Below are 25,633 nucleotides of genomic sequence, written 5' to 3'. Positions count from 1 at the left end.
AGAGCACTATTTCTAAAACTTTTTTCAGTTACAGGATTTTTAAAGATCTATACCCTATAAAAATCACAGTTTTTATCAAGAGGCAAACAGAACTTATTAAATCCTAAATGGATCTGAATGTTGCAGAAATGTTTGGCTACAATAAGTTTGCACTTTTGACTGACAGGTAAATGTCAAGTTAGGTCACAGTTTCAGCAAATACTTTGATATTAACTTAGCTTAATTTAATTACACTGTTTATATAGATTATTTACATACCAGCCACTGCTGTCCATAAACAAATACATGATTTTTGGCAATGTCAACTCTATCCCATGCCAATGTAAGGATGAGCTGGTCAAATGCAGATGCATTAGTGCCTAATCGAATAAAGAAAACAGTCGACAAGTTCAATTAATTTATCTCCATAAAATATGAACACATGAATTCCCCTCCTCCCCCTTTAATTAACTTACACAGCTGGTGTTAGTCACTATTCAGAGGTAGCCTGCCTCAGAAAGATAAGGTTACCCCAGGGTTGAGGACTTTTATTTTCCAACTATAGCAAAGACACAGCCTCATCCATCGCAAACAATTCAGAATGCACAAGAATGAATAGAAAAGAAAGAGGATCTGTTTCTATCACAGCAATAGTATTGACTGTTAATATTATGAAAAATATCCTTACAGGTGTTTTCTGTGCATATATAAGTTCATACATATATTTTTAATTGTTTATGCAAAAGTAGGTCATACTATACAAAATACTCAGCCTGCTTTATGTATATTTAGTTTTCAATAACAGTACATATAGATGCACCTTATATATATATAAATACCTTTTAAAGGTGAACTAAAATTTATTCAACAAATGTCCTAACTAGTGGACATTTCACGTTATTTTGAATTTTCTGGTGAGTGTATCTTTGTGCACATATTTAACAGGATGAATCTGTAGAAGCCAAATTGCTGTGTAGAAGGGTATATAATTTAAAGCTTTTGATACACTGCCAAAATATATTCCAGAAAGGTTATACCATCCATCAGGAGTATACAAATACCCAGTAGGAGGATAAAAAGCTTTTTTTTTTTTAATTTGTTTTTTTTAAAATTATAACATCTTTCCATCATTTCCACATTTCCCCCAAGCATTTGTATTCTGCTAAAATCTTTTACTTAAATTTTGACTCATTCTTCCATGAGGTATTCATCTTTTTATTACTAATTTACACCTTTTTGTGATCCTTCCACATTCCTGTTCTTAGTTTTCTCATCTATAAAATGAGGAAAATAATAGGAAATCTTCCTCTTAGGGTTGTCACAAGGGTAAACAACATAAACCACTAAAGCACAGTAGCTAGTACACAGAAAGTACACAGCAAATATTAGGTGCTCTCTTTTAATTTTTTATTTTTATGCAATTGCATTTATTGATCTTTCCCTTTATGGCTTCTGGGCTTCCTATTGCTTATGATCTCTTATTCTCAGATGTTGTACATATGTTATATTTTATTATAGTATTTTTCAAATGTTTGATCTATTGGCAACTCATTGTAGTCTAATATTTGGGAAATTCTTGTGAATGCTAAGATAGTGCCCTCTTGCTCTGCTTCTACCACCTCACTGCATACTTGGACTTTCAGGTACTCAGAACAACATTTTAGTTTCTAATTTTTGAAAAGATTTTTCACTATAGTATTGTTTGTCTTATCATTTAGATGTCTTTGGAAAGATAATGAGAGGAAAACAATTTAACTGCATGTGCATTAACCCCTTAGTCCTAGAAGATACCATTAGTTTTCTTTCCAAATTTTCCTTCCTAATGAAAATAGCACATTTAAGAATGCTATCCTTAATTTCTATTAACTAATACTCTATTACTTTTAAACACTTATTTTTCAGCCAATTAAAAATGTGACATGTTTGACACATTCATAACAGGATAATTAAATAGGTCTAATGGCATAAATCCTGGTATGAACTTTTTTAAAAGTTATAAGATTAAAAACAAAAACATATTTGTCAAAGAAAGTGAACACTGTGTCTTTTTCAAAGAAAAACTATTAAAAAATTCAATTCTCATTTAGTCAAATTAAAAAATCCTAACTTATATAAAAACACTATAAATGAGAGACCTAACAAATAAATTTTAAGTCTTACCTTTAAGCAGTGCAGTAAGTATTGCTACATCTATATCTTGATGTTCATCTGATCCAATGTGGAAAACAGTAATCTATTTAAAGATCAATTCATAATATTATGCCTTTATATTTTATAACCTAAGACATAGGCATATAAATCACAAAGTAACTGCAAACTACTTGGCAGATATAGTTTTTTTGGGTCAGAAATAATTTCATTACAATCAAAGCACAGAAAATTAAAGAATTTGTATCATTTACCAAATAAAATTCAAGTAGGGACTTCCCAGGTGGCACAGTGGTTAAGAATCCACCTGCCAATGCAGGGGACACGAGTTTGATTCCTTGTCCAGGAAGATCCCACATGCCACGGAGCAACTAAGCCTGGGCGCCACAACTATTGAGCCTGCGCTCTAGAGCCCGTGAGCCACAATTACTGAGCCCACATGCCACAACTACTGAAGCCCGTGTGCCTAGAGCCTGTGTTCCGCAACAAGAGAAGCCACTGCAATGAGAAGCTCACACACACTGCAACGAAGAGCAGCCCCCACTCGCCGCAACTAGAGAAAGCCCACACGCAGCAATGAAGACCCAACACAGCCCAAAATAAATAAATTATAAATTTTAAAAAAATATAAAATAAATAAAATTCAAGTATATTCAAAATGTTTGGTTTCATATTATATTAATTTTTTATATATTTTATGTCCATTACTAGAATAAGCAATTTATGAGCTAAGGCTATATAGATTCTAATCTGAGTAAATCCTGCTGTTTCTTCTGCAGAGTGGACACTTACTCAGTTCAAGTAAATATATGTGTTCTTGAATGAGAAGTGTTTTGTTGAATCCTTTTACTTGAAATTTATTTAAGGTTATTTGAAACATAATACCATTAGAGAGGTTTTCATTTAATAACCTTTTCATAAAATAAAAGTCTATTGTTATAACCCCAATACAAATTTTTCAACTAACTTCATTTCATAGTATACAAAAATGAAATGCATGAAAGAAAACGGCAGATCAAACCATGTTATCATCCATCTACTTAGAGAACTGTTAAAATTTTTTGTCTCTGTAAACTTAAGCCCATGTCTAGATGACTGAAATTAAGCAACACTGGTCTCTATTTTTTTTTTATTGGAGTGTAATTGCTTTACAATATTGTGTTAGTTTATACTGTACAGCAAAGTGAATCAGCTATACATATACATATATCCCCTCTCTTTTGGGATTTCCTTCTCATTTAGGTCACCACAGAGCACTGAGTAGAGCTCCCTGTGCTATACTATACAGCAGGTTCTCATTAGTTATCTATTTTACCCATAGTATCAATAGTGAAGCAGCACTGATCTTTAATTTGAGCACTCACTCAGAGGAAAATAGGGTTTTTTCCTCCAAATATATTTTAGAGAAGCCAATAATAACTCTTTAGAGTTCTTCCTTGATCCTGGACATAATCTACTGAGGCTTAGTTATGAAACTTTTCCAAAAATAGAAGTGTAATACATGTCTCCACACCATATAAAAACTATATTCTAGGGGCTTCCCTGGTGGTGCAGTGGTTGAGAATCCGCCTGCCAATGCAGGGCACACACGGGTTCAATCCCTGGTCCGGGAGGATCCCACATGCCACGGAGCAACTAAGTCTGTGCGCCACAACTATTGAGCCTGTGCTCTAGAGCCCATGAGCCACAACTACTGAGCCCGCGTGCCGCAATTACTGAAGCCCACACGCCTAGAGCCCCTGCTCCACAACAAGAGAAGCCACCACAAATGAGAAGCCCGCACACCGCAACGAAGAGTAGCCCCCGCTCACAGCAACTAGAGAGAGCCCGCACGCAACAAAGACCCAACACAGCCAAAATAAAGAAATAAATTAATTGATTTTTAAAAAAACTATAATCCTTCTATGCTATCTCTTAGCTTGAACAAAATTATAAATTACATCTTTACGTGGTTAAAAAAGATTTTAAAATTTTAAATCCAAAGTTTTTAAAAAAGTATTTCTCCAACTGGGAATTCTCTGGAGGTCCAGTGGTTAGGACTCCATGCTTTCACTGCAGAGGGCCTGGGTTCAATCCCTGGTCAGGGAACTAAGATACCATAAGCTATGGGGAGCAGCCAAAAATTAATTAATTAATTAAAAAGCAATTTAGAATGTACTTTGAATGAAATAAAAAGGCTTATTCTGGGCTTCCCTGGTGGCTCAGTGGTTAAGAATCCACCTACCAATGCAGGGGGACACGGGTTCAAGCTCTGGTCCGGGAAGATCCCACATGCTGCAGAGCAACTAAGCCTGTGCACCACAACTACTGAGCCTGTGCTCTAGGGCCCGTGTGCCACAACTACTGAGCCCACGTGCCACAGCTACTGAAGCCCATGTGCCTAGAGCCTGTACTCCGCAACGAGAAGCCACCGCAATGAGAAGCCCACTCACCACAACAAAGAGTAGCCCCCGCTCGCTGCAGCTAGAGAAAGCCCGCGCACAGCAACAGAGACCCAATGCAGCCAAAATAAATAAATAAATTTATATTTTTAAAAAAGGCTTATTCTGTGAAATCTACTTACGAGCTCCTTTCTTTTCATACATTCCATCAGTGTTTGAAATAAATGAACTGCTTCACTCTGGCCAAAGTTAAATGTTTTTTTGATGGTTGAAATAATATCAGGCTCTGCTGCATCATGAAGATTCCTGAAGTAAGAGGAAACATAACTCAATCCACTGATTTCAAATTCCATTATTTGCAGAATCTAGTATCAAGTCCTAGTGGATCCAGGCAAGACATTTAAAGATACTGTATTAATATTAAGTACTTGGCCCTGAGTGAAATTTTCTCCTTCATTAGACTCCCACTGTAAGTCATAAGGGTGGAAAATGGAATGGAGTGATTTTTCTCTTTGAATTATTTCTAATTTTTTTAATAAGGCATGTGTTAATGTTATCAGTTATACAATATCTTATCATGTAAGATTGTATAAAGATAATTTTAAGATATTATGGTGTAAAAAGCAGTATTTTATCAAAATGTGTTAAATATCAGCACATTTGCATTTTTATTTCTTTTTCTCAATATGGAATATATTTACATGGCTCAAAAATATGATATAATATAAAATACAATACTGTGAAAATTCATAGTGAAAGTGTCTTTCCCACTGTCTTCCATCAGCCATTCCATCTCAACTGCTTTCAAGAAACACTAATACTTTGTATAATGTTTGAGGATCTCTTTCAATACATACAATTATCTCCTTGTCTTTTTTCCTACATAAAAGGTGCCATAATATACATGTTACTGTACATTTTCCTTTTTTTACATACAAATTTTGGTAATCTTTCCAAATCTAGTATACAGATACCTTATGTAACTACAAACTACTCCATTGTGCAGATGTACCATAAGTTATTTATCTAGTCCCCTTGATATAAATGTTCTATTTTGTTCCAATCTTTTACTGTTACAAACCACACTGTATTGAGTAACGTTATATATGTTATTTCACATGTAGGCAAGTATATTTGTAGGAACAATTATCAGAAATGGAACTGTTGGGTCAAAAGATACGTGCCTCTGTATATTTAACAGGTCTTTGAAAATTGTCCACTATAAAGACTTATATTTTAATTCATTCCAATAATGTATCAGACAGGCTATTTCCTCAAGACTTAAGAAGGTATTTTCATATTGATAAAACACTGAAAGAATCTAATATTCTAAAAACCACAGCCTCATTACATAAAATTATTAAAAATATGTTGTAATCATACACTTACCCTCCTTCTTCTGTTTGTTTATGAATATATGCTAGTAGATCTGCAGCCCTGCCTGTTCCTTCACATACGACGACTGGAACAGGAGGACTTTCCTGAAGGTATTCTAAAACTGTGAGGATAACGTTTGGCCCACCCTCAAATATAAGTGCCACCACAGGAACACCTTGACCAATTCCTTAAAAAAGGTAAAAGATTAATTATGATATTAGGCAAAATTCAGTAATTTAATCTTAGTTTTCACTCAATCAAAAATAAAATGCCAAAATATAATTTCTTATAAGACTGTGTTGACTTAATTTTATGTACTCAACATGATATATAGTCTGATATAAATAAATACTGAATAAATTACTTTTACACTGACTTTAAGTCTGTTCTAAATAACAAAATTAGAAAATCCAACATATGAGGCACACTATAATTTATATATTCACTGAAAAGCAATAATTATTTTGTATATTTCACTAGTTTAACTTGACAAGAAATTAAAACACCAATTTGGTTTTCAGTTTTTTAATACTTTGAGTTGAACTTCTCATATGTATTTGTTTTTAATCACTTTTAAAATGTCTATTTTTTATTCCAAATGCATTGAGACATTAATAGAGAAATTAACAATGGAATCAGGATTACATAGACAGATCAATAAAATCCAAGACCTCTATTAAGAGTAGCAAAACATTTAGTGAATACCAATTTTTGTTTTACAATAACTTGTATTGCAGTGAAAGAATCCAAAATATAGGCATTCCCTAGTGGGGTATGAAGGATTCTAAGACATTCTTAATTTTTAGGAGATGCTATGACTCCATCATAATCTGAAAATACTGTTCTATGAGTTTGTATTTCTATTTCACTTTGTCATAGAGCTCACCTGCTTGGTGTCCTAAAATTATAAAATTTCCTTTTTTTTGAAATAAAAATCCAGATGTTGAGCCAGAAAGTTTGACCATGGTCAGAAAGGAAGACCAGTGTCAAAAATACTAACTTTTAAGACATATCTACCAGAGTGATACCTACTCGTGTTATCAACTTTAAGCAAGGTGATTCTTACTTCACAATAAAGTATGATTTTTCCTCTTCAATCTTGAATTTCAAAGTCGGGTATTGGAATATATCATACATTAAGAATATTTCTGAATTCCTTGAGCTGCAGTGGGATTACAATAGCAACAAAGCTTGCAATGGACCTCTGTGGCTTTGGCTTTGTTATTTGAGTACTCTATTTAATCTCAGACTTCCTTTCCTAGATCTTACTTTGTGTAAGGTCATTCATGGTTGTTTTGTATGTTATCCTGCTACATAAGGAAATGAACACTTAAAGAACAGTCTACCTTTTTTTAGAATGCTGCTTGCAATTAATACAGCCCAGGATAATTTCAACAACAACAAATTTATAAATTCCCTTACTAGCATGAATTCTTTGCTGATTAATAGTTTTTTCAAGTTCTCTTCTCAGTCTGACTTCTGCCCCATACTTTCCAACAGTGCCATCATCCACCAATATGAAATGGGAATGTAGATTATTCAGAACATTCAATTTGCTCAGAGGGTTCAATAAGGTTTGGTAAGGAGCAACCACCTAAACAATAGCAAACATGAGAGTTAGTGGGCAGGAGTCAATTTAATATAAAGTAAAAAAAAATTCTGAAATAATCTGTAAAGGCAAGTAGGAGGTAAGATTCTATTTATGCATAGCAACAAATAGAAAATGTAAAAGAATATATCAAAAAGCATGAGCTTTTAAGCAACTGAAGATTATTCAATAATGGGTTGAACCACAGTATTGTATTTCGGCTCTCACTGCAGAATATACCATATTTCATCATCCCATGCAAAGGAAACAGCAGCAAACAAGCAAATAAACGAACAATGTGAAGAAACTATTATTAGTGAGTAAAGTGAAATATATAAAGGACACTGAATAAAAGCAATCAAATGTCATATTGTTATTTTTCCAGTCATAAGTAGAATCTTTAAAATTGATGTTAGAAATTTAATTGCACTTGAAAGTGATCATTATAATTCAGTAATTCCTTTTTAATAATCTCTTGAAAGATATCTATAACCAATTCACGTCTTTAACCTACTTGAATAAAACACCGGTATTTGATTACTACTCTTAACAGACAATACAATTAATTCTTAATAGAATGTCGTCATTAAAAATTTAATTACAAAGACTGGCATGACATGGAAACGGTGTGAAATAGTTATACAAAAAAAGGCAGAAACAAAATGTATTAACACTACTTTTTGTATCTATGAATGCATTTTCGAAAGGGTCGTGGTATGATCATGAATATTTTAGGTTGACTTCGCATTATTCTTGCTCTAGTTTTGTTTATACGTAAGTTTAAATGTAAGAAATTTTAAAAAGCACTCTTACATCTCTCCCAACAAGATCATTTTTGTTTTCAATCACTCCCCATGGAGCTATTCCGATAGTGCAAATCTTTCGAGATGATCTGGAAGCATGTTCTTTAAGGGCATCACCAACATGTTTTGCCACACCTGTTCATACAAAATTTAATTCACTTTATTTGAAAGCCTTTACCGTGCTCAGAACAATCCTTTGCTCGATAACATTCCAATGGTGATATTTTTCTTTACATACACTAGATAAAAGGCAACAAGGTCCAAAAGACAAACTTACAAAAGAAAACACAAGGACAAAAAAGAAAAAAAACCCCACAATGTCCAATCACTACAACTGCCTGAAACACACGTAAAACTAACTTTTACCATGTTGTTAGGCCTAGTCTCCTCTCTTAGATTCCTCATGTTAACTGTAGTTTTTGTTACTGCTCTAAACATCATCTAAAAAAAAAGAAGTGTATGGCTCAGGACTATAAGCAAAACACACATGCTCACAAAAAACTACAAAAGTTTTCCAACTGAGTCAAAATTGGGGGGAAAGTAGAAAAGATAATTCAAAAGAGCACATAACTTCTCATTATCACTTGTTATGGACTGAACTGTATCCTCTCCAAAATTCATGTTGAAATCCTAATCCCAGTACCTTAGAATGTGACTGTATTTGGAAATAGGTTCTTTAGGTTATCATGTGAAAATGAGGCTGTTAGGGTGGGCCCTAATCCAATCTGACTGGTGTCCTTTTAAGAAGGGGAAATTTGGACACAAAAAGAGACACCAGGGATGCACAGGGGGAAGACCACAGGAGGACACAGTGAGAAGAGAACCATCCGTAAGTCAAGGAGAGATGCCTCAGGAGGAACCAAACCTGCTAACATCTTGATCTTGGGTCTCCAGAACTGTGAGAAAATAAATTTCTTTTGTTTAAGCCACCAGGTCTGTGGTATTTTATTATAGCAGCCCTAACAAACCAATGCATCACTCGATTTGATTTTTATAATGCATTAGATCTCATTCCTAACATGGATTATGGAAACAGCACCTTCACTGTTCTTCCAAGTGATGCCTTGCCTGTTTACAGTCTATTTTTAAACAATCATTCAAGTGATCTTTGCTCTTGTCAACTCTCTGCTTAAAACCTCCCCTTCCCATTCGATTAAAAGTCATAGTGCTTATAATGGCCTACAAGGTCTTATATGATGATCTGTCTATTGCCCCTGCTATTCACCACACCACTCCACGCCAGGCCTACCACCACCACCACTCACCCATAACTTTCTGATTTCATCACTTGGCACTCCTTGCTCATTCCACTCAAGCTACACTGGACCTTTCTCACTATTCTTCCAACACTTGCCACTTCTCATTTAAATGCTCTGTCCCACATTATTCTTATCTTGCTCACTTCATTTCCTTCCATCTCTACTCAAATGTCACCTTATCAATGAAGTCCCCTCGACCATCCCTCACTATCCCTCCTCTGTATTTCATGTGTCTCCAAAGCACTTATCATCTAATTTATTATACATTATTTAGTTATGTTTGTTGTTTACATCTTCCCCACTAGAATATAAGTTCCATGAAGGTAAATATTTTATTTTGTGGAATGATATATTTTCAGCAGCCAGAAGAGTGCCTGACACACAATGAGGTTCAAAACACAGTTGCTGATAACGAATTAGATTTTTCCAAGCTAATTTAAATAATAACTATGTTTTACTTTGGATATTAAAATTAATTTGCCTTCCATATATCCAACCTGTATATCTAATAGGGAAGACTTAGAATGAAAGATTATAGTACATTAAAAATTAATTTGAAAAGCTATTTCTTACCAGTGTCTAGGCAATGAATTGCCATTCTTCTCTCAATTTACCAGTAGTCAGAGTGATAAGAACAACACTTCGCTTTACAGTAGGGAGTCAGCAAACTTTCTTATAAAGGACCAAATTGTAAATATTTTAGGCTTTGCAGCGCATACAGTCTTTGTTAGACCACTCACCTCTGCTTTTGTAGCACAAAAGTATGATACAAAACAATACAGAAACAAATGAGGGCTTCCCTGGTGGCACAGTGGTTGAGAGTCCTCCTGCCGATGCAGGGGACACGGGTTCATGCCCCGGTCCGGGAAGATCCCACATGCCGCGGAGAGGCTGGGCCCGTGAGCCATAGCTGCTGAGCCTGCGCATCCGGAGCCTGTGCTCCGCAACGGGAGAGGCCACAACAGTGGGAGGCCCGTGTACCGCAAAAAAAAAAAAAAAACAAATGAGTGTGGCTGCGTTCCAATAAACCTTTATTTACAAAAATAAGGAGTAGGCTGGATTTGGTGCATGGAGCCACAGTTTGCAAACCCCTGCTCTAAAGCATATTATTCTTGGGGATTCCCTGGCAGTCCAGTGGTTAGGACTTGGCACTTTCATGGAGGGGCGAGGGTCCCGGATTCGATCCCTAGTCCGGGAACTAAGATCCCACAAGCCGCACAGCATGGCCAGAAATAAATATATAAATAAAGTCTTAATAAAAAAAGTGAATGATAAAGCGTATATTATTCTTTTAAAAGAAGAAATGAAAACCAAATACTTTTTCAGTTAGCATTTATACTTAGGAAGTAGATTATTTAACAGAAGAATATATTTAGATTCAGTGTTGACTTTTCAAATATCTAATTGATATTATGAAGAATTTACAAGCACACCGAATAAAATTGGTGTAATCACATTACCTGTGTTTACTCCCCCTGTTAAAATCCAGGCTCCAGTTGTAACTGCAGCTTTAATAAGACCCTTTCCAAGCAACTGCTTGATTCGTGGGTGAAGCTCAAATTTCTGCATGCCACCATGTACAGAGATAACAAGTTTGGGTAATTCCATTTGCCATTCTTTAAGCAGAAGTTGTAGAATTACTTCAGGTTTGGTGTCATATGATAGCCTCACATACTAATAAAAAAGATTTTAAAACAATAATTAATAATTGAATATTCATAGGTTTCAAAATGCAACATTATATGACTTAAGAAAAGTTTTGTTTGGATCAGATTATTATAAAATAGATTTCATAGGCTACTTGCAATATATTTACACTTCTAGGAATAACCAATAGCAAATGATTTTAAAGTTGGAAAATCATTCTATAAGAGCTATAGAAGTAGTGGTACTGTAATTTTTAAACCAAGATGTAAATGTGTTACTCTTTCTGTTTATATAAACTTAATTACCATTCATCTGATTTACAAATTTATCCACAGTACTCACTGCCTTGTTTAACTATGAGTATGCATTGAGTGAGAAGTGTTAAGGATAGGTATGATGATGGGAAAAGGGAAAATAAGAGAAGAATGGTGAAAACATGGAGACTTCTACAACTCTTGCAACTATGAGAGGCAAATACTGAATTATCTGTTTGAAAGTTTGATCAGAGTTGTGACTATGCAGTAAAATAACACAGATTTTTTAATACAGATGATTGTTTCCTTCACTGGAAGTAACTGTGGATTTGATTCACAAATTACTGAAAATAATAAATTTTGCTCAGTATTTCAAGGTATTCAGATGGAATCACCACTTTAATTGTTGAAAAATCATTCTATAAGAAAAAAAGCTATCATATCTGTGGAGTAAGTTCCTCTGGTTTGAAAGATTTAAAAAATGATCTTTCTGGTAAATGACATCACAAAATTTACTTGCTATGACTACTGTAATTCATTTTCTTTATCTAAAGCACCTATGACTTAGCTCATAAAAAATCTAAAATATTCAGATGTTGGAAGAAAAACACTTTTAATCATCTCTAATAAAGGTTCTTTGCAAAACAACATATTGCCAATTTCTTTACAAATAGAGATCAAACACCAAGGAAAGTTATCCCAAAATATCAGAATTATATAAAACTGAGAAGACTCTAGAATCCCTTAAGAATGATTTGTAATGAGATTTGTTCTGTACTAAGTCTTTCTGCATTAGTTCTGTTTAACTCATTATTATACTTGGGTACATTAGTAGTGTTTGGAAAACAATCTGAAGTTAATTTTTTTTAAAAAAAGATTATGTTAGTAATAAATGAGGAATTCTGTTTCCAACAATGATGGACTAGGTTGTTTTCGACTAACTGCCCCTGGGAACTAGAGAAACTAGAAACTAGATAAATAACACCTGTTGTTAAGCTATCAGTGAGCTACCAAAGCAGTGACAACTTGTGGAATCAGGATCCAAGAGAACAGAAAAAATGGAGAGACAGGCCCAGCATTTGGCACTGCTTATCAAATCAAGGCAGGGAGGGAGGCAGGTGGAACAATCTACAGGGTAATACGTTGATACATCTAAATGAATAATAATTATGATTTGGAGGTTTAAAATACACGAAGAAATAAAATTCATGCCAACAAGAGCACATTAGTCATGAGGGAAAAAAGTGTAGTCACAAGTATTCTAAAGTTTCTTGCATTCTCCAGGAAATGGTAAAAGTACTAATTTATAATAGTAACAAGTTATAAATGCATTTTATAGTATTTATTATAAGATTAATCTAAAGAATAGAAAAACAATGTATGAATAAGATGCTATAAAGAAGGAAAGCTTAACAAAAAAATACTTAATCCAAAAGACCAAAAAAAAGGAAGAAAAGTGAGATAGTAGGCTAAACTAAAAAAAAAGGTTTAATTCAACAAGATATAACAATTCTATATTCATATATGTACCTATACAAAGAACTTCAAAATACATAAGGAAATGATTGAAACTAATTTTCTGACACAATATTATTGTCAGGTAATAAACGTACATTATTAGGTAATAAGGTAAATGAAGAAACTCAAATACATGACATACCTTAGCTCTGTAGGAATGAGAACCCCCTTGAAAATTTATGACTCCATAAGCATCCGTTGGGCTCTGTTCTGTATGTTTTTCCACAGACCACTCTTCTAATGTCTGATTAAAATGGTCACCCAATTTCACATCTGAGTATTTCATGGCAAGACTTGCAGTAAAACAAGCATGCTGCTTGACCAAGCGACCACAAAAACACCTAAAGGAAAAAAGTAATAAAATTTTAAAAAGACCTTTTAAAAAATCAGTCAATGAAAAACCATACAAAAATAAATGAACTCATAAAGAGTATGAAAATTAATCTTTTTGATTTTAGGATATCAGTAAATTAATACCTTCACCGTAGAATTAAAATAGTATAAATACATTAGTATTTGATGATACAGTCTTCTAAATTTAGTTTGGGGCATCTACTTCCTACTGGATGGGCAAAACAGCACTGGAGATTGCAGAAATAAGTGTTAGTGAACCTGAAGACAGATCAATACAAATGATCTAATTTAATAAATGGGAAAAATTATTTTAATTAAATAAAAATGAAACAGGGCCTCAGTGACTTGTGGAAAATATCAAGCAATCTAATATATGTGTAACTGAAGTTTCTGAGGGAGGAGAGAGAATGGGGCAGAAAAGTAATTTAGGAAACAATGGCTGAAAACTTATAAATTTGGTGAAAAATATGAACTTGCAGATATTTATGCAAGAAGAAGTACAAAAAGAACCATTCCTAGGCATATCACAGACCTGCTGTTGAAATCCACAATTACAGGGGAAAAAAAAAAAATCCTTAAAATAGCCAGAGGAAAAAAAGACCCATTACACACAGGAAAGCAACTACACTAACGACAGCTGACTTCTCACTAGAAACCAACAGCTAGAAGACAATATAATGGTATCTTCAAAGCACTGGAAAGAGAAAACTGTCAACTCAGAATTCCACATTCAGTGAAAATATCCTTTAAAAATTAGAGTAAAATAAACATATTTTCAGATAAATCAAGCTGAGAAAATTCCTCTTCAGTATATCTGCATTATACCAAATGCTAAAGGAAGCTCTTCAGCCTGAGTGGAAAGACACCAGACAGAAAACTTCCCATCTAGAGGAACAAATGAATAGGACTGGAGATGGTAAAACAACTCCATATATCTAAATGAACGTATTCTATGCACTTTCGTTCCTAGCCCACCAAGAGACCTTCTCATCTTCCTCTTGTCTTCTTTCATCACAGTTTAAAAGAACAATATTACTCTTTAATTAGTTGCCTAAGTAAGAAATTTAGGTACCATCCTCAAATCTTCCCTTTCTCCATACATCCACCAAATCCTATTGAATTTATCTGATTAATCCCTTCAAATATGCCTACTTCTCCTTCATCACCATAGCCACTATCTTAATTCAGGCTCTCATTTTTTGCCAGAATTACTCCAAAAGTTTCTAAACTATTTTTTTCTCCCAATCCAATCTCCTCAAAATACCAACTGCTTTCGAGGAAAAAAAAAAACTAAACATGTTACTTCCCTATATAATACCCTTTTAACATGAAATCAAAACTGTGTGGCATAGTACACAAAGAGCTTAAATGATCTGGCCCTACTTATTTCTCCAGACTCAGATCTCTCCAATATCCATCTTACATTCTACAGCCTGCAGTTTCCTGACAGAACTATAATCTCTTTCACTGCCAGGCCTTCCCACATCCTGTTCTCTCTGCCTAAAATTCCTTTCCCTCAATCTTTACCTGACTAATTCACATTCAGCTTTAGAACTCTGCTCAGATACCTACACTTGAGTTTCAAGCAGCCTTGCCTGATCCTTCACCTCCCAAGTCTGAGTAAAGTAACCCTTAAACATAATGGCCTGTGAATTTATCCCAATGTATTCTGATTTTTTTATACATTAGTTTTATTTTTCAAAATTTGTGCAATGCAGTTATGAAAATTACCTGACGAGTTGTTGACAAATTTGACATCCTGGAAGGCATCTATAAAACAAGGTAAATCTATTACTTAAAGGGAAAAATTTTTTTTAGTTTAAACTATATAAAATCCATAAAAAAGTACAAAACAAAGGAAAAATTATGTATTTAGTTTTTCAGCAGATAGCACAAGTCATTTATACCTTAATTTACATATTCAAATAACTACTTTTTAAAACTAACATGATTTTCATATTTTAAATATAATTAGTTGTGACTTAAAACCCAGAAACCATAAGAGAAAAGACTGACAGATTTAACTACATAAAAAATACAACATTTTTATGTGGCAAAAATATGTCACGCATAAAGTCTAAAGGTAAACAGAAAAAATATTTGCAGACAAAATGTCAGTTTTCCTAATATATAAGAGCTTCATTGAATCAATATAAAATAGGAAAATATATGAACAGATAATTCACAGTAAAAACAAACATATGAAAAGGTATTTGATTAGAAAAAAAATTTTTTTAATCCTTTAAGACAATATCTTGGTGAGAATATAGAGGACAGTAGCCTCGTATCTGCTGGGAGGAGTATAAATTGATAAACTCTCTATGGAGGGCAATTTGGAAATACTTATCAAAATGAAAAATGCAGACTCTTTCTCTAAGTCTAAAGTACTAAGAGTGAAGGTTAAAAAATATCTACAGCATATGTGTAAAATGATTCATTTATAAGGTTATTCACTACAGAATTTTTTTTATTCATTCATTCATTCATTCATTCATTCATTTGTTTATTTATTTATTTATTGTGGTGAAGGAAAGTGCAGCATTTATTGTAAGGTGCCAAACAAGGAGTCAGGGACAGCTAGTGCTGAAAAAACCCAACAGAATTTTTTTTTTCCTAACAGCAAAAAAACAGAATAGCTAAAATGTCCTAAGGGAATACTAAAATTATGATCCAGATATATAATTAAAAAGGATGCAACAATTAAGAGCAAAGTGGTTATTGCCAAGATAATAAACACAATGAGATAAACAGTATGCATTTAAAAGGGAAGAGGGAGGAATAAATATACATCTGCTTAGTCAGGCAAAGAGTTTACCTATTTCTGAAAAGTATCCCAAGGAATAGGTAACACTTTCCTTTAGGGAGGGGAACTTATAGTTAAGGCACAGTGGTAAAAACAAGGCTTTCACTTATAATTTTTGGTACCTTGTAAATCAATGATTAACCTATTCATATTAAATTAATTTTAAAATCCAATTAGTGTAGGAAAAAAAGACCAGCTAATGGTGTTTGTAAATTAGGTCTCATATGGATGGCTACAGGCAAGGGTATTTAATAACAGCTTGAGATTTCTTTAACACCTAACGAGGACTTGTATTATTTCTACTGCAAAGTAAAATTAACAAAATTGCAAGAAATAAGCTCCTTAATGATAATACAATCTATTTTTTAATAAAGGAAAACCATAATTTTCCCTCAATGAAAGAACAACACAGTCTTATTTAGAACTGGCAGATCTAAATTCTAATCCAATCTTTATGAATTATTAGCCATGTGACCTGGGAAATGTCACTTATGCTCTCTGGTTAAGAAATGTAATCTTATCTTGTAACAAAACCTATCTTTAATAATTAGTAAGAAATACAAATAGATCATAGAATAATGATTGGAAGAGACATTAAGGTTATCTATTTTAATGATCTAAAAAGACATTTACAGAAATTAACAAAAATTGGGGGAATATTAAAGAATATTAAAAATGTTGGGCCTCCCTGGTGGCGCAAGTGGTTGAGAGTCCGCCTGCCGATGCAGGGGATACGGGTTCGTGCCCCGGTCTGGGAGGATCCCATATGCCGCGGAGCGGCTGGGCCCGTGAGCCATGGCCGCTGGGCCTGCGCATCCGGAGCCTGTGCTCCGCAACGGGGGAGGCCACAACAGTGAGAGGCCCGCATACCGCAAAAAGGAAAAAAAAAAAAAAAAAAATGTTTTCTCAACAGTAATCAAATAAATGCAAATTTAATATACTATTTTCTACTCATCACTTTTTCTTGAAGATGATGGATCATATTACTCTAGTCAATATTCAGGCATTCTCGTCACTACTGGTGATAATGTGTATTCTTTAATCTTTCGGAAAGTTTTTTGGCATTACACATACTAAGCGGGAATAAAACTTTAAACACAAAAAAGTTTTATCCACTACGATCTCCACTGTGACCTAATTTTAATTTATAATTCTAAAAAATGGAAATAACTCAAACGGCCAAGAGTAAGATAGGTATATGAATTGTGATACATACACTAACAGAATATTAACTACCATTCTTATAAAATATCTATATCATGAAAAAATGTAATTACTATAACATTTTGTTAAAAAGCAGATTCAAAGTTTTACGTATAGACCGAATTTAGCAATATTTTAAAACGAAAGCTATGCACTGAGGAAAGATTAAAAATAGGTGCAATTAATGTTATTAATAATGACTGTCCTCATGTTTTGAAACTGAGTATTGCGCCTACTTTCCTTTTTTTAATGATAGAGTAACTTTTTTATTATATTTATGTATGTATGTATGTATGGCTGCTCTGGGTCTTCGTTGCTGTGCGCGGGCTTTCTCTGGTTGCGGTGAGCGGGGGCTACTCTTCATTGCAGTGCGTGGGCTTCTCATTGCAGTGGCTTCTCTTGTTGTGGAGCACGATCTCTAGGTGCACGGGCTTCAGTAGCTGTGGCTCGCAGGCTCTATAGCGCAGGCTCAGTAGTTGGGGCACACGGGCTTAGTTGCTCCGCGGCATGTGGCATCTTCCCAGACCAGGGATCAAACCAGTGTCCCCTGCATTGGCAGGTGGATTCTTAACCACTGCGCCACGAGGGAAGTCCCTGAGCCTACTTTCTGCATCTCAAAACTTTCCAAAAGTTATCATGCACATTCCTCTTAAAATGGAAATTTGTTTAAGTGAGAGATATATTCAAAATAGGTATTTTTTGCTGTTAAAAAAAAGAGAAATGTTGAATTCAAACAGCAGGTTTATGTAATGTAACAAAAGGTTTAGAAATTCTATTCAACAAATATTTACCGAAAACCTACTATGGACAATAATGGTGACAGGTGCTATAATTTAAAATACATCAGTTAATAAAAGATTACCTACTTGGTTGTATTTTCATAAGAGCCATATAGCAAATGGAAGTAAAGATGCAGAGAAGATAACTACATAGAAAACAAGGTTTAATAGGAGACAGGAAAGGTAAGAAGACTAAAAATCCTTGTAAATGCCTTTTTCAATTAATTTTTCCTAAGTGCCTGTGAAAAGAGGTGCTCTGTAGGCCAGAAAATAACTGTATTTTTGATTTACCCTTTTAAGCTTCTTGCTTTTTTAGGTCTAAAGAAAAAGAAAAAAAAATAGGAAAAATGTTTCTTCAATAAATACCTCAACAGATTTTTTTCTTGAATTCTAACTACTGTCCTTCACTTAAAATTTTTTCTATTATCAAAGCCATTTTAAAGACCAAAAGACAATCAGAGATGCCAACAGAATCTCTGGTGATAGGTTTTCCAATAAGTGCTCATTATAGCTATATTTTGGCAAACAAAACCAGCAACTATTAGGTTCATATTGGTTTCTTCAGCATAAACCATAGTGTTGGGCACTCAGTATATGCCCATTAAATCGATACACAAACTTTTTAAAGTTCTCAGTATGAGTGAATCAATTTAAAAAGAGAGCCTTAACTGTCTCTGTAATACACTAGTATGATATGGGGGAGATTAGGGATGGAACAACACTTTGAAGAAGAGGTTTTATGTTGTGAAATGTCATTAAGAACTCCAGAACACTGATATTTTGCTAATGATAGCTCCTTCTCCTAATCCTAAAAGAATAATTAACATTAAGCACAAAAGTTAACAGTAACTACAAATAATTAATAATTTAAATTTTTAATAAATAAATAGCAATATAATTTACATCTAAATTTCTAGAAGAGGGACTTCCTTGGTGGTCCAGTGGTAAAGAATCCGCCTTCCAATGCAGCGGACACGGGTTCAATTCCTGGTCAGGGAACTAAGATCCCACATGCCGCAGGGCAACTAAGCCCACGTACCTCAACAAGAGAGTCCGCGCGCCACAACTACAGAGCCCACGTGCACTGGAGCCCTCACGCCACAACTAGAGACAAAAATGCCACACACCGCAACTAAAGAGAAGCTCAAATGCCGCAACAAAGAGACCGTGCTCCATAATGAAAGATCCTGCATGCCTCAACGAAGACCTCGTGTGCCGCAATTAAGACCCAACGTAGCCAAAAATATAAGGTAGGTAGGTAGGTAAGTAAGTAAGTAAGTAAGTAAATAAATAAATAAATTTATTTATTTCTAGAAGAACCCAGAAGAAAGAGAAGTATGCTTACCTGTGAGGGTCTTTTGAACTTGGTATAATGTATACACATTCCCTCTTGGTCAAAGTGCTTTCTATCCAGGATTTCTGGGACTAAAACAGAAAGTTTAAAAAAGATGGTTTATAAATTAACCAACTAATATTACAAGGAAAAATTTAATGATAAATACATTAAAATAATTCAATTTTTAATTCATTAAATATTTACTATATACAACATGTTTACTGACAACAGCACACCTAAAATATTAGAATCATTCCACTTAAGTCCAGTGAGATTGAGATTACTAAATCAACAGCGCTATGCAGATACTGTGGCTTCAAATAACCAGAGAGGAGGGAAATCGAATTTCAGCCAGAAACCTCAAGAGGGGCTGGTATGATCCTGGGAAGTGGATCATTTTAAGGCCAATTAAAAGTGACTGTCAGATTCAACTAAAAATAAAATAAAACCTAATAATAGCTATACTCTGTTTCTAAGACAAATACCTAAAGCATAGGGCATGGAATGGCTAATGGTACAGGGATAGAAAGAGATATCAAGCAAGTTCTAATCAAAAGAAAGACAATACTAAAAAAAAATAGATGCTAAACATCAATAGGGATAGTGCAGGTTATTACATGATTTCAAATATCTGATTCACCAGACTACTACAACAATCTTAAATATGAATCACCAAATAAAGTAGTCTCAAAATGCATAAAGCAAAAACATCAATACGGAGAATAAGACAAATCTAAGATGACAGTGGAAGATTAACACCTTTCCATCAATTACTGTAAACCTGAAATAATTTCAATTTAAAAGTTTTTTTTAATTACTTTTTATACCACCACTTAAGCTTCTGCCTGGATCCCTAGACTCTGTATCCTGCTATTGGTGATTGATTAAAAAGGGATGAGGTGGACTTCCCTGGTGGCTCAGTGGTTAAGAATCCACCTGCCAATGCAGGGGACACGGGTTCGAGCCCTGGTCTGGGAAGATTCCACATGCCGCGGAGCACATAAGCCCATGCACCACAACTGCTGAGCCTGCACTCTAGAGCCTGCGAGTCACAACTACTGAGCCTGCGTGCCACAACTACTGAAGCCCGCGCGCCTAGAGCCCATGCTCTGCAACAAGAGAGGCCACCGCGGGGCTTCCCTGGTGGCGCAGTGGTTGGGGGTCCACCTGCCGATGCAAGTGATGCAGGTTCGTGTCCTGGTCTGGGAGAATCCCCCATGACGTGGAGCGGCTGGGCCCGTGGGCCACGGCCGCTGAGCCTGCGCATCTGGAGCCTGTGCTCCGCAACGGGAGAGGCCACAGTAGTGAGAGGCCCGCGTACCACAAAAAAAAAAAAAAAAAAAGAGAGAGAGAAGCCACCGCAATGAGAAGCCCGTGCACAGCAACAAAGAGTAGCCCCCGCTCATTGCAACTAGAGAAAGCCCGCACGCAGCAATGAAGACCCAAGGCAGCCAAAAATAAAATAAAATAAATAAATAAATTAATTAATTTTTTTTAAAAAGGGATGAGGCATTACATACTGAGATAGGTGAAACTCCATAAATTCGGACTGAGTAGATTGAAGATCTTGAGCTTTATCCTCCACATAATATATATATTAGACATAGATAAACATTAGATAGCTCATATATCTATAGATATTACATATATATTAAATATAGACATTAGCACACTCTCTCTCTCCAAATCTCTCCCCCCCATCCCCCTCTTTCTTACCAGTACAGTACAAAAAGGAAGAGCCTGTATTCCAAAAAGAAACCTCTAGGGAATTCCCTGGGGGTCCATTGGTTAGGATTCCTCTGTGCTTTCACTGAAGGGGGCATGGGTTCGATCCCTGGTTGGGGAACTAAGATCCTGCAAGCCACCACCTTCTTTTTCTAACTAAAGTCTGGTAGTATTCCTTTGAAGAATCTGCTTCCCTACATACCCCTCAGGGGGAGAAGAGAAAAAGAGAAGGAATCTCTCCAGCTTTACTGTACTAGGAATACACCTAGCAAACCCAACCCTGATTCAATCCAATTCCCCACCTATTCCATAACTGCCTATATTAATATGACTACAGAAACAAACAAACAAAACAACACCCTCTGGTTTCACTTTAAAACCCTGACCACAAACCTCATATGTCCCTTAATGATGCCCAACAGTCACACCATATTTCCCTGGTCCATTTTCTCATTCTTCTGTATGATTTCACACCATCTCCTCCTCTCCTCAAACCTCCAACACTCCTTCACCATTCTTACTCTCAACTGATGACCTACTTCCCATTTCACTCAGAAAATTGAGCAGCAAGAAGAGAACTTCTACAAACTTCTACCACATCTGTCCACCAATGAGTATCTATACCCACACATTCTGCCTTCCTTCCTGTGACTGACTGTGTTCCTATTTAAGTCTAATCACTCCTCTTGTGCTCTAGACCCCATACCCTTACTAACTCTCCACCAGTTCTCCTTGATTTTTTCCCCTTCTTTATTAACTTATTCCCATCAGCACGCAACATGCTATTATTCTTCCCATTTTAAACACAACAAACTTTGCATGACTCCACTTGCCCCTCAAGCTAACACATAATGTTTCTGCCTCCATCTACAGTAAAGATCATTGGAAAAAGTGTTTCCCTCTTTTCTTCTCCTCCTATGCTTTCTAAAACCCACTCCAGTCAGACTTGCAAGGCAAGCACTCTCCTAAAATAAGTTTCAACAAGATCACCAACGATTTTCTCTAAATCCAAAGGTCAACTTTCAGGACTCATCTTCATTGATATATCAGCAGCATTTAACAAAATCAATCATTCTCATCTTCTTAAAACATTTTCATCAGTTAGTTTGATTTTCTTCCCTTCACTGGCCACTCCATTTATATCCTTGTTGATTTCTCCTCTTCTCCTCAATCTTTAGACTTCTTTTTTCCAATTATATTCACTCAGACTTTGGACTTCTTTTTTCCGGTTATATTCACTCAGACTTTGGACTTTTTTTCCAGTTATATTCATCCTCTTAGTGCTCACATCCAGTTTGCCATCAATACACTGGATGACTCTCTAATTTGTATTTCCATGTCAGATCTTTCCCTGAACTCCATGCTCACATATCCAGCTGCCTACTTAACAGCTTCATTTTGATGTCTAACAGGCATCACAAACGTTAACATAGCCTAAACTGAGCTCACCTTTCACCCAAACACTATTTCTCATAAAGTCTTCCCCATCTCAGTAAATGGTAACTCTATTCTTCCAGTTGTATTCTTTCTTTTTTTTTTAAAGGCAAAAATCTTTTTTTTTCTTTTTTTTTGGCTGTGTGGCATGCAGGATCTTAGTTCCCCAACCAGGGATCGAACCTGTGCCCCCTGCAGTGGAAGTGTGGAGTCTTAACCAATGGACTGCCAGGTAAGTCCCTTAAGGCAAAAATTTTAATGTCATCCTTGATTTCCTCTTTTTATGTACTTCATATATAATCCCATGGCAAAACCCGTCAGCTTGCCTTCAAAACACATCCAATATCCAACCACTTCTCACACCTCCACTGCTACTATTCTGGCCCAAGCCATCATCACCTCTTGCCTGGCTTACTGCAGAAACCACTCATGCCACCCTTGCCAAAAGAAATAAAATAATCTTTAAAAAATTTTTTTATTTTATTTATTTATTTTTGGCCATGCCACACAACATATGGGATCTTAGTTCCCAGACCAGGGATCGAACCCATGGCACCTGCAATGGAAGTGCAGAGTCTTAACCACTGGACCACCAGGGAAGTCCCTAAAGTAATCCTTTTAAAATATGTCATTATGTCACTTCTCTGCTCAAAACTCTCCAATATTTTCACATTTTACTCTAAGAAGTTTTATAAAAGCCAAAGTCCTTACAATAACCTTTAAGGTCCTAGTGCTCTGCAACTCTGCATCCTGACTCATTACTTTCATTCTATCACCTCCTTCAAGTCTTTGAGCAAATGTCACCTTCTCAATGAGACTTACACTATTTAGGAATGCAATCTCCATCACCCCCTACTCCCTTATGCACCTGTAGAGCAATGGAACCATCCCCAGGATCACATTTAGAGCATTCTCCTGAGAATCAAAAGATCTGGCCATGTCAGTTAGACTGCTGGTATATTATTGCTATCCTGGCCACTTCTCCCACTCCACAACCATAGTACACTGAAGGTAGGCAGAGCATCTGGACCTGAAGACATTTATTCATGTGACTTCTGCTTGTAACTTGAAAAAAATATCATTTGGTAGGCTGCTCTGACGCATGATAATGTGAGGTTGAATTTCTACCAAAACCAACTTAACCTAGTGCTTTAAACTCATGAAATTTTCATTAAGCTCCTATTATTAAAAATGCAGGGTTTACGGGTAGCACTAAAATTATACTGTGATTTATAATTTAAAGGGTTGCTTCCCTCTTCTGGAAAAAATTGGAAATGGTTTGGGGGGGGAAACAGATTAGTGATTGTACTTGCTGCTATATTTTTACTGGTTGTTAAAGCAAGACAAAGATTTGTTTGGAATTTCTCCCTGTGAACTTATTTGCAAACAAATGGCAATGACCACAGCTCAGTCCCATGCTACAGTAATGAAGTCCACCAAAATCAGATTCTAGAACTAGACACTTAACGTATGCAAATAACCTACTAAAATAATGGCAATATACATGCATGAGAAGCACTCAGATTACTCCGGTATGAATTATATATATATATGTTTTTAACTAAATCATTTGCAGTTCATGAGCATATGCCTAAAGCCTACAATATGAATGAAAGACGGGCAAAAAGTGAACACAACATGAGCAAATTTATTAATTAACAGTGGGCTTTTCTAAGGAGTTCTGTCAAAAGACAACTACTTGACAAAAGAGGAAAACGTCTTAGGGAGAACTTGGAAATATATGGGCATAGATAAATGCTATGAAATGCAATCTTGTACAATTCACATCCCTTTTTTTTTTCCTAACTTCGTCTTTTTCTTGATAGGAAAACTGGAAAGAATAGAGTAGACTTAACACTGTCAATCAATTTTACCTGATGGAACTTATAAAATACTCCACCCAAAACAGCATATACTGATTTGGGACTTATTTGCAGATAAGTTAAAGGACTCAGAAAACTCAACATTAAAAAAAAAAAAATCCAGAGCGAGAGCGATAAACAGATACACCAGAAATTCATCTACACGTGGAACAACTCCTACAGAACACCTACTGAACGTTGGCAGAAGACCTCAGACCCCCCAAAAGGCAAGAAACTCCCCACGTACCTGGGTAGGGCAAAAGAAAAAAGAATAAACAGAGACAAAAGGATAGGGACGGGACCTGCACCAGTGGGAGGGAGCTGTGAAGGAGGAAACGTTTCCACACACTAGGAAGCCCCTTCGCGGGCAGAGACTGCGGGTGGCGGAGGGGGAAGCTTCGGAGTAGCGGAGGAGAGCACAGCAACAGGGGTGCGGAGGGCAAAGCGGAGAGATACCCGCACAGAGGATCCGTGCCGACCGGCACTCACCAGCCCAAGAGGCTTGTCTGCTCGGCCGCCGGGGCAGGCGGGGCTGGGAGCTGAGGCTCGGGCTTCGGTTGGAGCGCAGGGAGAGGACTGGGGTTGGCGGTGTGAACACAGCCTGAAGGGGTTAGTGCACCACGGCTAACCGTGAGGGAGTCCGGGAAAAAGTCTGGACCTGCCGAAGAAGCAAAAGACTTTTTCTTCCCTCTTTGTTTCCTGGTGCGCAAGGAGAGGGGATTAAGAGCGCTGCTTAAAGGAGCTCCAGAGACAGGCGCGAGCCGAGGCTAAAAGCGCGAACCCCAGAGATGGGCATGGGACACTGGGGCTGCTGCTGCCGCCGCCAAGAGGCCTGTGTGCGAGCGCAGGTCACTGTCCACGCCCCGTTTCCGGGGAGCCTGTGCAGCCTGCCACTGCTGGGGTCCCGGGATCCAGGGAAGGCTTCCCCGGGAGAGCGCATGGCGCGCCTCGGGCTGGTGGCATGGCAACATCATGCCGGCCTCTGCCGCCGCAGGCTTGCCCTGCACTCCGTACCCCTCCTTCCCCCCCGCCCCCGGCCTGAGTGAGCAAGAGTCCCCGAATCAGCTGCTCCTTTAACCCCGTCCTGTCTGAGCGATGAACAGATGCCCTCCGGCAGTCTACACACAGAGACGGGGCCAAATCGAAAGCTGAGACCCGGGAGCTGTGAGAATAAAGAAGAGAA

General features: G+C 36.4%; 1 protein-coding gene across 2 annotated transcripts in view; it reads right to left on the bottom strand.

Moving 5' to 3' along the window:
• The window catches only part of TRPM7 (transient receptor potential cation channel subfamily M member 7), a 130,545-nt gene that overhangs the window by 75,254 nt on the left and 29,658 nt on the right, over positions 1-25,633 (bottom strand). For both annotated transcript variants that reach the window (XM_082616879.1, XM_082616880.1), the window contains exons 2-11: positions 19,439-19,518; positions 15,040-15,078; positions 13,097-13,295; positions 10,996-11,209; positions 8,287-8,411; positions 7,308-7,479; positions 5,898-6,072; positions 4,691-4,814; positions 2,140-2,212; positions 259-359 (exon numbers count right to left, since the gene is read on the bottom strand). In XM_082616879.1, the coding sequence (XP_082473005.1) occupies positions 259-359; positions 2,140-2,212; positions 4,691-4,814; positions 5,898-6,072; positions 7,308-7,479; positions 8,287-8,411; positions 10,996-11,209; positions 13,097-13,295; positions 15,040-15,078; positions 19,439-19,518 (1,302 nt within the window). The remainder of the gene's footprint in view (positions 1-258; positions 360-2,139; positions 2,213-4,690; positions 4,815-5,897; positions 6,073-7,307; positions 7,480-8,286; positions 8,412-10,995; positions 11,210-13,096; positions 13,296-15,039; positions 15,079-19,438; positions 19,519-25,633) is intronic.

Source organism: Mesoplodon mirus, assembly GCF_964341445.2.
Source record: "Mesoplodon mirus genome assembly, chromosome: 4".
NCBI classification, from domain to species: domain Eukaryota; kingdom Metazoa; phylum Chordata; class Mammalia; order Artiodactyla; family Ziphiidae; genus Mesoplodon; species Mesoplodon mirus.
This window is presented reverse-complemented; position numbering and strand designations above follow the sequence as displayed.